At 32.9% G+C, this 14712-nt stretch overlaps 1 protein-coding gene across 16 annotated transcripts in view; it reads left to right on the forward strand.

Annotated features, from left to right (window-relative positions):
- Positions 1 to 14712, forward strand: part of LOC141459277 (neuronal acetylcholine receptor subunit alpha-7-like) — a 377452-nt gene that overhangs the window by 347133 nt on the left and 15607 nt on the right. For all 16 annotated transcript variants that reach the window (XM_074138142.1, XM_074138146.1, XM_074138148.1 and 13 more), the window contains one exon: positions 1 to 14712. This exon is cut by the window's right edge and continues 15607 nt beyond it. In XM_074138142.1, the coding sequence (XP_073994243.1) occupies positions 1 to 263 (263 nt within the window). In that variant the 3' untranslated portion in view covers positions 264 to 14712.

The raw sequence follows: 14712 nt of genomic DNA on the forward strand, positions 1-14712 counted from the left end.
ACGGCACCGGCGTCACTGGCTCCGTCCTACATTCACAAGGCGTATCCTGTCTAGGTCCACATCGTGAACTTGGCCAAATATTAAAAGAATTGCGCATGATTACGGATAAATTGCGCAAAGAAGATGAGGCAGCGGAGATAACCAACGACTGGAAATTCGCAGCAATGGTAGTGGATCGTCTTTGCCTCATCATATTCACATTATTTACCGTTATAGCGACAATAGCTGTACTGTTTTCGGCGCCTCATATCATTGTAACGTAACTGCGATCTTCAAAAAACAAACTTTCTTTCTATTAACAACAATAAAAAATACTCGACATAAAGCTTTCAAGCCAAAAAGAGATAAAAAAAAAAAAAAAAAAATACAGCGCCGAATAAACAAGTTAAAAAAATAGTATTTACTAAATAAAAAATTCGACTTAGACAAGCGAAAACGTTATTATATATATATATATATATATATATATATATATATATATATATATATATGTATGTATGTATGTATATATAAAGTTAATAAGTAAGGAAATGCCCCTCAATGTATCAAAATAAATAGGTTGCTGCCGAATTTGCTTAAGTCTTCCAAACAATACAAAAATAACATTTAGACATTAAAGTTTTTTAATTTTTTGTATTTGATAATTAATTTTTTTTTAAATAATGTAAATATGATCGATTTTTATATTTTTATTTATTTTTAATTCGTATTAATACTTCATTTCTTATAAGCAGGGCTTAGCAGGTTTGAAACTGATCGTATTTAAGGAGGCGCTATTACACCTCATTCATGGTCAGTGACTCTAACCATTTTCTAGAAATTTTCAAGTAGATTTTTGAGTAGTTTCATATTTTATTTATATATTTTTTTAACATTTCACGAGTTTTTAAATGTATTGTTGGGAAAAAAATATCAACTTCATCTCTACTTTATCTCGCACTATCTCTGTTTTTTTTAAACAATAACTTTTTAAAAATTACAAGACTATTCTTGAAGCCCAAGTGATCTGTTCTTCAATTTCTAGAACTGACTGCAATAATGGCATCTTATATCCGCACAACTGAAGTGAACATGACGTCAATTAGGTAAGGGTAAAATGGGGAAAAGATTAGCACTTTCCCATTTTTTATATTTTGAAATTTGGTGGAAGTAATTCTTGAAAAATCGTTTTTTTTAAATTTTCAAAGTTTCGGGGCACTGATGCATGCTTTCCTCAGTGGCTTCGCTACTATAGGAAGGTGCATTGCGTATGGTTGTTACTCGGTTGTGTTCATAACAGGTGCTGCTATCTTGTTGCTACTGCTATCTTGGTTGAGTTTATTAGACGTTTGAATATTCGTTTTAAACTATTTTATCAAACTATAGTTAGCTTAAACCAAAACAATCGTACAAAGATGGCAATGGGAATGGGACTCCATTGAAGGAGCCACAAAATGTATACATCCGTACAAAGTTCATCTTCTTATTGTAACAGAACCACTACGGAAGGCATTCATCAGTGCCCTGAAAATTTGTCAACTCTATAACAACTTTTCTAGCAAAACTGTTTCAAGATATACGAAAAGAAGGAAAAACTCGTGTCTTTCGCACATTAAACTTCTTTGACTTCAAGTGAACAATACGATAGTTGGACAGAGGATGCTTTGCTGGTAACCCTTGAAATAAAAGAACACAGAGTTCAGAGCGCATTATTAAAACAATATTTTAAGAAATTTTTTAAAAATTATTGCTTTAAATTAGAAAAGGAAATAGTGAGAGATTAAGTTATTTCAAGTTTTTAAAATTTAATATATTTAATTTTTTTATTGAAAGTTTTAAAATGAAACCTTTCATATAATTGGCAAAAAAACTCCCTCTCCTTATGTAGAATTAATGTTATTTCAGCGGGTGTAATTAAACTAAGCTTTTCCTTTTGTTTTGTTTTTTCTAGGAGTTAAGGCCATTTTTATTTAAAAACAAGTCACGAAAAATTAGAAATTAGAAAAATAGATTTCGGATCATGAATTGTACGAAGTTATTTTTAGTTGTAAATGAGGTGTAGAACTACCCTCGTTAAAGGTGGCCAGTACAACCTGCTACGCCGTTGAATTATATAGGCAGGAATACTGTATCAATTTAAGCATACAAATTCTAAAAAGTGTGCTGCGCTGTTTGGGCAAGTGAATTTACTTGTTTTTGTTACCAGTGGACATTTTTTCAATTGCAAATAGATTCTTATTCAACAAAATAAGTACATATAAAACATGTAACTCTTCTCCAAAACTTTCTTTATTTTATTTATCTTTAATATTTCTTGCTCTTATCTCTTATATATATTCAAAATCTGGTGTGAACACTTAAATTTTTTCTAACTGCATTTTATATTATTAAATTTCCTTGAAAGTAAGAATTTTAGCTAAAAAAGAAAATTGTATAATTATAATAAAATAATAATGTTGAAGGAAAAGTGAGGTCGCAATTTTACTAGAAAACACTATTAAACTCAATGTTGTCCGAGTAGCAATCCAATTTGATAGGCCCAACATACCTGTAGGTTACGCACTGTGTAAAGAAACCAGTTGGAACCAGTGGTGACTACAAAATTGAAAGAAAACTAAAAAAAAAAAAGCGACTACTTTTAGTGAACTGAAATTCTTCCAATCTTGGAATTTGAGAACACATGTGTGAGACTCGTAAATATCATGCCGAGTCTCACAAAATATAGCACTTTAAGGAGGTCTTAATTTCGCCTATGCCTTAGAATCCAATTTTAATGGAAATTCCCGGGAAAATATTCAAAAAAAGTGGTACACCTACATGTACATAGTTTAAAGAAAACCATTAGATCTATTTTAGAGAAAAGTGAACAAAAGAAAGCTGGAAAAAACACATTGAATAAAGAGGCATTTCCAATAGATTGATTTTGGCCAAACCTTATGATCTTACTTAGTAGCACATTATTATTCTCTTATACCGTCCACTCCTTGTAGATTTGTTCGAAATGTTCAGATTTTCTCCCATTCGTCGTTTTTGCGATACCATTTCCTCCACTCCCAGATTGCCAAAGATTTTATATCGCTAAGTAGTAGTTATACAGAATTGTAAAAGCTGCTTTTTGTGAAGCGTTCTGTTTCAGAAGGTTGTGCGTTGTGGTTGTACTCTATTTATCAGTATGCACCAGCAGTGCCTTCTCCGAAATCCTCTTATAGGTTGTGTGTTTAGCGTGTTAATATCCTCACTGTATTTTGCCTAATAAATTTCTTTGCGGTTCCCATGAAAAGCTGGCTCTAGTGCAAGAGCCCTTCATGACACAGAAAAGCAAAACCAGGTAATCTCCAGAGACTCCATTTTTGATAAAGTTACTTACCGTAGCTCCACCCACACGTGGGCATGGGTCGAAAAAGACTTTTGTTTAGACATCTTCCTCCTCGTGTTAAGTGAGAAAGGCATTAGTTAGTGTAGCTAGACTAGGTTTATGGGTACCTAGATCCATAAAGAAGAGTCTATTCTCTTAACAATAACATTAAATATGATCTTACTCAGATTATTCTGTGTTTTCTTATGTAACAGATTAAAACAGTTTCTAAAACCACTTTTTGTTACTCAAAAAATGTCAAAACGATTTGCAAGATATTAAACGAATGGTAACTAAGCTGATAAAGCAAGAAATATAAAGAATCAATCAAATAAAGTTCATTTTGGACTAATAAAACCAGGAACTTTGTAATAAGTGAAAAGCAACTCAAAAATAACCTTTTTTTATATATTTTATTTGGATTCCTTTCTAATAAAATAAGACAATAATTATTATTTTTAATATCAACAAAAACTGTAACAAATAATTTCGGAAAATGTCACAAAAAATCTTGTGTGAAGTACTAACGACTTTCTCTTACTACAATTCTCAATGTTCTTTTATTATTCGAACATTATTTACGTCTACTTTTTAATAAATGTTAGTTGAACCCAATAAAGGTTCACTGTAATGTCACGTTACTTTGAGGGAAGCGCCACGTCACAGCTTCCAGAGCTCCACTTAAATTAACTGTTTCTTAAAAGAATTTATAAAAAATGCGACAGGTCTTTGAGTAGTGGTACTATGAGTAGAGCTTTAATAAATGCCATCTGCAAGTCCAACAAATTTCTCTTAACTCAATTTTTGAAATATTCTTAATTAAAAAAGTAGAACTGACTGAAACGGCACTCTGTAGAGGAAATCCAAGCTACATACTCCAACAAAACACATTCATTTTCAAATACATTTTCGCGAAATAAATAAAAACACAAAATTTGTATATTTCCAGATGGATGGTTAAAAAGACATGTTTAAAGAAATTAGCTCGAAATTAAGCGGAAAACTGAAACATTTATTCAGTAATGTGATAACTGGATTGATCGATTAGGGCCAAAACTTATTGGGTCTATTGGTAGCACCTAAATGAAATATATGTGGTCTTGCCGCGCAAAATCACATCCGAATTCTATATTTATTTTAGATGCTATCAGGGAAACCAGTAATAAGCTTTTGAATAAAATCTATCAACTGAAAGAACTACATTATTGAAAGAATTTTTCATTTAGTTGAGATTTTTTCAAAAATTATTTCTAGAATCTTTTTAATCTCCTTTTACTCATTTCAATAATGAAAATCTATAACTTTACCTTACGCCTTCTTTGAGGGCACTAGGTGATCCGAGTTGAAGGCTTCCAGATTTCTTTTTTTAAGCAACTGTTAATGATGATTATTATTACTGTTATTCGAATATGTTCGGATATAGTGCATCATTGATTTTGGGCTACATCACTAATTTTATAAGCAAGATTATAACTATGTACATCTTTCTTACTATTCATTAAATTAAAATTTTAGTAAGTCACCTATTGAATACAAAAGTATTTTATTATTCGAGTATTTTTCTTTCATTGAAATAATTTTAAGATTCTTACCAAATTGATTTTCTTTTAAGTATGCATGCAATATTTTGGAAGGCATTAGGTTCCATAAACTATCATAGTATGGGCATTGTATAAAGTAGATTGTGCTCTAAAATAAAGATACAAAAAAAAAAAAACATTTTGAGACAATAACCCTAAACTGACCAATTCAAATCATCTTGCTCACGAGTTCAAAAATATAGTTAACTCTATGAAATGTTGGGTGGAAAATATAAATAAAATAAATAATAATGTAATAAAATTAATCTTTTTATAAATATATTTGAAACTTGTTATATCTTTTTATTCTCAAACATGCTGGCTAACCAGAAAAAATCTTTATTAATTATTTTATCAGATAATTAGTTTTTGATATTTTATTTTGTCGTCATTTTTTATTGTCATTTATTCCTACGCTGGGTTTAGTTTCGAGTCTATAGACTCCGATCCCAAATGGGAAAACATCAAGTATGATTGCCTTACCTCTGTAAATCTCTCAGATCTTGTTTTTTCTGGTTTTAGGTGTGCAGAGATGTCTCTTGCAAGCACCTTTCTTCGTAATCGAATTGTCTGAAAAGCCATGTAAGGACAGCCTGAATAAACAGTGCATTGTTTACTACTGAATAGTGGGAATAAGATTATGAATTTTTGAAATCATTAGCTTCATTCGCGCCGAAGGAGGCAAGACTGTCAGTTGGAATGATGGTTTCAGTTTCACATTATTTTGGCGTCATCTGACTCTCGAAACCTTGACATTGCGATATTAATTGACGTGATTTCTTGTGTTTTATAAAAAGGCCAAATCGGACTCTAAGTAGTCCTTGAAAAAAAAAAACAAAAAAAAAAACAGGAATAATCATGTAAGGGAGCGGGAGAGGGTGGAAAGGACGGGTAAACACAGAGTATTACTTCCGGGAAAACACAGAGTATTACTACCGGGAAAACACAGAGTATTACTTCCGGGAAAACACAAGAGTATTACTTCCGGGAAAACACAGAGTATTACTTCCGGGAAAACAAATATATTTATTGACAATATAAAATAAAATACATAAAAATAGATTGAAGCACTTAGAAAATGGTAATGAAATGTAAATGAAAACTAAGTCTTTTGAACACAACAAAACATAAAAATAGCAATGCTTCTTTCCACTCACGCCAAACCAAAGACATTTCTACTATCAGGCTGAATTGGAATAATTATCTCTTCCAGCAGTATTATACAGTTGAACTCGGTGGGGTGGGGTATGAAGTTGAACGCTTGAAGTGATCTGTCTCTCAAGAAACGGCGCGGGCCCTACTGCTGGCCCTCTTCCTACTCCGCATACCCCACTCCTCAAATTGAGCTGTCCGTCCCCACTCCACTCTCTTACAATAAAAACTAAAATAAAAATAGCACTTCATATGTTTATAGTACAGCTTCGCCCAATCAGGCAGTTAATCGCGGAAAATTGTGAATATTCTAAAGTTCTTCCAATAAACATTTGCTTTAAGGTTAGTGTGTACGAGTATAACCTGGTTTATACTCGCGCTTCTGTCAATGGCTTTTGGACAAGAGACAAATGACCGTAGGCCATAGAATTTTCCGACAATCTACAGAGCATGTAACATTTTCGACAATTAATTCAAAGCTATAAAATAGTTGTATTCTTCAGCTGAAAAAGACTTCTCTGAATGTTATGCAAGCTGCTAAAATTATAGCAATACTCGCTTTACCAATATCATGACCTTCCTACATGGTAAAAGCGAGTGTACTGGACAATTAAAAATTGATGGCTGTAATTTTTGTCAAAGTTTGAAAAAATACAAGTGGGATTGAAAAGGAAAGAATGAACTATTCTTTAGCCGGTTTCACTTCTATAAAAGACTTAAATTAACTTCTTAGAACTTAATAGTCCATAAAAGAACCTGATACACTGAAGAAAGACCGGTTGTGTAACTGATTAATTATCTCTCCTCTTTTAATCTGAGTATACAAGATTACTCTTGCGATCTAGCACTGCTTGAAACACTGCGGCTAGCCTGCCTAGGTTTCAAACTTTGGATTAGCACTTCTTTCGAAGAGCTGACGCGATTTAATGAACTTCTACTCTGGTTTCCATGTATGTGGCTATTTCAGGAAATGAGGAGATATGATTTTCCCCTTTATTGGTCCCAAGCCTGATGTTGGTGTGTCTGTCCAGAATCCAGCAATGACGGCTTCACAAATTTCATATTTATGGATGAACTCGATGGGTTGTGGCAAACTGTAGTGTTGAATAGAGGGCTGGAGAGAGGTGGTACTAAAATTATTCTTTTTTTATTATTATGATTTAAGGCGCGTCACCATCCGAGGTCAATGGGCTGGGAGTTTTTTCAGTGCACAATCGGCCTTGGAATACTTTTCTCTCGTTATAGACATTGACGCATATAAAGGCAATGTTTCCATTTCAGAGGACTTCAAAACATGATTTCCGGCTCAAACTGACTTTCAAAAATTTTACTTAGAAGAAAAAAAATTAAATTAAAGTAAGTAAAGAAAGATAAAGATAACTATATATCTCGGAAGGAGCTCTAGATTACAATAAGGCTGTACAATAACTCGAATCGAAATTGTATATTTGTAAAATACAAGCAAAACTGTTTCAGTCAAGCCCTTTATTAATATTTTTTAATAATTGTCATTGAAAAACAAAAATAAAAAATTATCAATCCTTAAAACAGTCGTTGGGTCTTTGACATTAGTTGAGCCATCCAGACAATCGCCCTGCTACGAGCCCATCCGCAATACCTTTCCCCACAACAGCATATATTATGTATTACATGCTTGCAAAAATAAAATTTAGTAAATCATCAAACATTATTTAAGATTAAGATTAAAAATAGCGGGGCTGGATCTAGACTTTCCAAAGCAATATGTATATACGTTTTTCTTAAAATCCTATATTGATTATTTTTATTATTATTTATTTTAAATACAAAGGCTCATCCCACTAATTTGGAATAATCATTTAAAACCAAAATAGGTACTTTTCCGTTAGCCGAGCGCAAATGTCGCCAATTGTGAACCAAACGCGAGCCAAGTCAACGGAATAAAAGTCGAAAACGTTCAACTATAAACAAATATTAATAATAGTAAGCAAAACAAGTTCAGCTATAAACAAATATTAATGAATTGTAAAGAAAACAGTTTTACCCAAAACTGTTTTTCGCTTGCGCTAGGCTAACGGAAAGGTACCCCCAAAATACTACTCAAAAAAATGTACATATATCATTTCATTGGTTTATTGGATGAAAATCACCTAAAAGTTCGTTTTTTTTTCTTTATTTTATATCCTGCTCTCTAGAACAAATGGTGCCTGATCGTTCTAAAATGACCAAAGGCTACGTTGTCTCAGCCTCCTGCACATGCAGAAAAAATAACAACTCTAAGCTAAAATCTAAAAGAGGTTAGAAACCTTACAGAATTTAGATCCAATACTCAGCTACGACTTCACTATACTGTTTGCCACATACCCTGCACGCGGTGTGCCAGTTTTGGGGCTCAACTATGTAGGTAAGGGCAGTGAGCCACGGCTGATGAAAGACGAGAACTTAATATCAGTAGTAATGGCTTAATTCTCAATTCTGAAATTTTTTGGCGACAATTTATTGGTCGCTCCAGCTTGGGTTTAACGGTTCTGAACTAGGCTGCAGAAAACTAACTCTTTATCATTCCCAGGAACTTTTTCACTAGCAATAAATCAATATGAATAGACTCACCGATGGATGTTTCAAGTTTTAAGAGCAAAGCGATTCATCGATGTGGAGATATTTACTGTCAATAAAAGAAAATTTTAACACTTGATTTATCTCATGAGGAGAACGTGTAACTAGAGGCTTATAGAAACCCTTTTGCGGACTTCAGGAATATCAAAAAACCGAGATTTTAATTTTATTTAAGAAAGTTGGATGTCCACAAAATTGAACAAAATACTTACTCTCTGATTCAGTTTTGCATAACCTAACCTTCTTCGATACTTTTTAATTCATTGCTATGTAGTAAAGGTTAGCTGGATTGCATGTGGGAAGACCAATTAAAGCTACGCCACCGCGACACAATTATGGTATTCACTGGTTCACTGGTTACTAAAGCTCTTCTTCTAGTTCTCTTTGTTTAATTAGAGGAGAGAGGCTCTAGAGTGAAGGTTGAGGCCGACTTTTTCGAACAGCCATATTGGATTTTTTTCTATATTCACCGTACAGTGTTATTTCCTTCTCTTCCAGGAAGCATGTACTTCTCAGCCTGCATTGCCCTCCCGAAAAGCGGACTTGTTGGAATAATTTTTTAGTTCTGCAGTAAACATAGGCCTGTAATAAATTTGTATTTAGGCGTGCAGTTTTCCTCCTCCTCATCTCAATATTGCTGCTGGTACCGTTAACAATATTCTGGCAAAGGTAAGAGTAACTCACGGCCCAGTAATGTAGCACTGTTTAATTGCCCATTCCACATTGCTCTACTCAATACAAATCTGGGGACTAAAGTATTTAGACTGTTTAGAATATGGCCAAACTAATTCTTACAAACGTCTTTTTCATCTATTAAAATACACTCCGTTCTATATAATATTTGTAGAAACTCGAATATCTCATATGGCCACCACTGTTCTTAAGTTTGGTTGCAGTAGTTGTAAAATATGTATTGGAAATGGATCAATCCAGATTACCTCGTATTTGATATAACAGCCTATTACTTCTCGACTCTTCACCGTATAATAATATTAAGTTCAACTGGGTAACCCAAATGAAGGATTTTTTTATAAATGTTGGTTGCAACCAGCTTTGGGAATGAATGCAGGATCCTTATGTAATTCATAAAAATGTAAATACAATTTGTGTAAATTACACAACGCTGATGTAGCCATACTATACTTCTCAAATTACAGTATTTATTATAGAAATATTCCTTTAAATATCTCGGATTTTCAAAATTTCTCTTACTCTTTACCATTTAATGTAACTAGCATATTGTTCCAACTTAGAACTTACAGTAATTTTCTATTAAAATCATTCACAAAGCAATAGCCTATTTAATAAATCCTAACCAGCTCTGCACTCTTTGTAATCTCCATGAAAATGAAGATTTCTTTCATTTATTTATTATCTGTCCGTTTTATGAATGAATGAGAATGAAATATCTACTCAATTATCTATTAGTAGAGAAAAACAACTATTTAATTTACTATCATTTCAATCGAAATCTGATTGTTTTAATATTTATAATTATACCGTAAACGTAGTTACGTTGCGCTCATCCACGTTTAATGACTAATCTAAGTAATAATGCAGTGTTAAAATCTTCACAATTTAATTTAGGTTATTTTTCATTTATTGTGATTATTATTACATTATGTAATTTATTATTTTTTGTTTAAGTTCTGTTTGATTTTTATCTTTTATTAATTGTTTCTAAAATGTTTTGTGTACGCAACTCCTTCTGTACACCTGTCTGGTTAAAACAGAATTAAAAACAAAAACAAAAACAAAATAAAAAAACAGGCCTGCATGCTAAAATTCAATTTTTAGTCCAGTCTTACGGTTAGGATTTTTACCACCTGAACTGGCTTAATACGCGCCATGCTTGAACAGCCGGATCGTTGAGAAGGCAAGTAAGTTAATTACGGTAGCAGAGGCTTAAGCAAACAAAGCCTCAGATCTGTCAGCATTGAGGAAATTAAAAAAAAAATATTTTTGGCCGGGTTCAAGAACTAATCTAGAACTGTGTGAGTTGATTAATCCTTTTCACTTTGGACTAAAGACAATGCTGCGTTTGTCTTGCACTTTTAAATCATTTAGCTACGTCGTGTGCTTGCTTTCAGGTCAAAGAGGCTTTCTCCGGAATCAACAAACACTTGGAAATCTCCATCCTCATTAAAGTCATTTTATTATTTTTAATAAAATATGTACATGCAAAGCTTAATTTATGTTTCTCAAATTTGGTTGGTATTACCATTTTCGCCATTTCAAAAAATTACATGTATATCAAACAACGAACTTTCAGTCTTCCGCAACCATCATTAGCGAAACATACGTTAAAGTCTGTTCAAGTTTAAGACCGCGTCAGTGGTTTTGTACAAAACGGGAATTTTGCACATTGTTTCTATTTTATGGTTTGGTATTATTAGGTCGATTGTTGGAGTTAATAATCTAATCAATATCGGGGATTCCCTCAGCTATAAGTTGTATCTAGTCGCTCATTTAATCTTTTTGGTTAATTTTCGTTGTGTGAATTGACAGGTTGTGCAAGTATTGGAGTGTCTAAAAAAATCTGGTAAGTGGCAGCAATTCGTCTGACTTCAGTGCCCTATCCTCATAAGATTTTGGGCGCAACTAAGAATGACTGATCTGATTGCTTCTAAGAGAAATGGCAATTAATCCTTTTGATTATAATAGACGCGCTCCTCTACTCCTGCACAGGTCCCGCAACCACTCGTCGAGTATACAATAGTTTCATTTCTGTTTGTGTACATGTCGTAGTGGGGTACTGTGAATTGAGATTCAAGTCCATCATCAGGAAACTTTGCGCAGCAACTAATCTCCTAAAGAAGCTATTTCATTTACGGGCAACATTTCTATCCATAGCAAAACTATTGCAGTAGAGCCAACCTGAATGAACTATCCCTTTACGTTTTAAATACTTCATTGTATATCTAAGCAGCAAATTAGATATTTATCATAACAGTAATTAAATTAAAATTAGTTGTTTTTTTTTACACTTGAGTTTAGGCTACACGAGCGCAGTGAGTCTAAAAATTGAATTAAAGTAGCGAATATTAAACCACACTTTTTACTGAAACTGCAGCAAGTGTTTTCAAAATTGTACCTCAGTTTCACTGTTTATCTCTTATATGTTTATACATTACGGAAACTTTAATCTATCACATTACCTATTTGACATGTGTGTAACTTAGTATTTTTGAACACCTGAATTTCGATAATAAGTGTATCAATTGAACGTGATTGTAAACAATTTAAAAAAATACTTTACTCACATATTAAATATTACATTTTTTCTACTACCACGATAAACTTATTAAAACACAATTAAAAAACAATATGAAAACACACTTCACAAATAGTGATGAAAAAAGTTCACTTGTTATCAGGACAATTTGAAAATAAAAACCTGGTGCGACAACTCACACGACTTTCTATTACTGCAATTCTTAAAGTTCCACTTTAAAACTATCTTCACACTTTGATTTTATAGTAAATAGTTGCCTTTACATTATGTTAATGCTCTGAAATAAAGCGATATTCGTGATAAAATTGGAATAATAAAATGTTTTAAATAAAAATGGGATACCTGTACTTACTTTGTTTACAAAACTATCAAATTATTTGAATAATTTAGCTACTTGTTGGAGCGATGGCAGGCAGATTATATACGAGATTATATCGTATAAAGAGGCGAGGATCATTAAGAATAAATTTGCATGTCGGAGCTCCAGATTAGTGCAAAAATGTAAGAGAAGGCTCAAACTGATCTGGAAGGCTGAGATAGAATCCAACAAATGAGCTGAATGAGTTGGTTTGGGGTGGATCTTAGATTCTGCACTGTGGTGCCCCATCATAAAATAATTTTGTGACAGGAAAACTAAAGATTGGAGCATAAGAGGATTAGAGGAGCACTGAAAGATACGGAAAAATTTGTCTCCAGGCTAAAAGAATTAAAAAAGAAATCCAAGTAGGGAGGTACGCTGTTCCTTCTCACCCTGAGTGCGATTTAATTAAGAGTTTTTTAAGATTTTGGTGGAATGGTTGGCTGGGAACTCTTGGGTGGCCAGTGATTTGCTCAAGATATCCTGGACGGACATCCTGGAATTTCAGAATTTTGAGATGAAGAGTCTGTATAAAGAGGCCGCGTAGTACTGCACGAAGTTGCGCCAGTACTAAGTTTAGGTGTACAGGCGAACTCTCCAGCGAAAACAAGAGAGTTGGAGCTAAGGTATAGTTTACAATTTGGTTTGTATGCGGAAGGACCGCTAGAGAAGGAGGTATGGGGATGGGGTGATAAGAAGCAGGTAATATTCAGGTCACGTAGCTGATTAATAATAATAAACCAAACATAGCGCTAATGAACTAGTAAACCATAAATAAATAAACTAAACATTCATCAACATTATCAGGGAGGGCGACATCAGGCCACTCTTCAGTCACCTGATTACAGCCATAATTTGTGTGATCTGCACACGTACATTTTGTAACATTACTAAAGCTGAAAAAGGCACATATCTATTCTTAAATGTTTGGTAGTTGTATAAAAACTATTTTTCAAGACCTACAATTAAGTTCAAAATAAGACAATAAAGTAAATGATTCCACCACTTTCTCTTACTTTTCACAAGAGAAAATATTGTTTACGTGCAGATTTTTTTAAATTGAGTTATGAGATAGGAAATACACGATTTGAGATCCTCTTTAAACAGAAAAGTGTGTGCCCATCGCAACTCAAGACAGAAAGTTAAATTTCGTATTTCATGTGGACAGGTTCCTATCAAATAATTTCGTTCAGAATCCGCCAATGAGAAGTAATACATTACTGAATCGATTTTTATTTTAAAGCTTTCAATTAATTTTTAAAGGAATGGCTGGGCTTTTTGGGAATTTTCATTTCTTCATTCCTTCATTTTTTTAAACTTACAGATTGCTGACAAGTAGCTCTATTCTTTTATTTGAAACATTTTTCTAAGATCTTAGTATCGTTCTCAACTTTAGCTATAGCAACGATTGGAGGTTTGACTAGGACTAAAGGAGATAAGCTTTGCATGCTGAACACTTTTTTTACAGAGCATTTCGAATTCAGAGGGCTTCTAAGAAGCTGGGCCTGATTCGTGAAGGCACCTGAGGATTCAGTGGGGTTAATGGAGGAGAGTCCAGAACACTTTCCAGTCAGGAACTGCTAACTTTCATACGAAAGGAAGATTTAGACTCTGAGGAAATAAACAGGTGTTCGAGAACCCCCTTCCTAGTACCATCCCAAAAATCTTAACTTTGAGGGATAGCTATAGGGACTCACCTGGCACCGACTAGTGGGAGCACAATCAGTCTATATAGATCGCAGTGCTGTGGGAAAAGTTAGAGCAATGGAAGATACTTGAGAATTGCAGTAGGAGAGTCTTTTCTTTCTTGTGAGCATTCATTAGCACCTGGTGTGAGTCTTACCACCTTATTTATATATATTTATAATTTTTTACTATAAAAACATGAACTTGATTTTATTTAAAGCAATGTTTTACAAAATTAAGAGGTATAGTAATGAATGACTCCAGGTACTTGCTTAGATATCAAAAAATAAAATTTTGCCCAATTATCTCTTTGTGCCTAGGTTTTTTAATATTTTGGTTTCATTTAAAGAATAGCAGCAATCTTCGGGTGTTGAAAACTGTTACAAATATGGCAAAAGTAGAAGTAGAGGTTGTTTCAAAAATTATAAAATTGTAAAAAAAAAGGTGTATTGTGGATTTTAGAACATAAAAACGAAAAGAAAAATTAATTAAAATAACATTGTATTTGTATAAATATTATATAAAATAGTGCCTATCACTTTTTTTATTATTGTAATTTTTTAATATATAAAATATACATATATGTTTTGGAAAATTAAGTGAATAAAATAAATTTATTTGGACACAAGCCAATTGTTTATTGAAAAAACAGTAAACTATAAAATCTTAACATATGGCAAAAAAAAACATTTTGAAAACTCTTGTAACATATTTTTAAAAAAATGTAAAAACGAACTTCTAAAAAAAAGTGGGTATTTTTTAAAAAAGAAAA

Source organism: Rhodnius prolixus, unplaced genomic scaffold (assembly GCF_049639745.1).
Source record: "Rhodnius prolixus isolate KJV_2025 unplaced genomic scaffold, Rpr scaffold_11, whole genome shotgun sequence".
Taxonomy (NCBI): Eukaryota; Metazoa; Arthropoda; class Insecta; order Hemiptera; family Reduviidae; genus Rhodnius; species Rhodnius prolixus.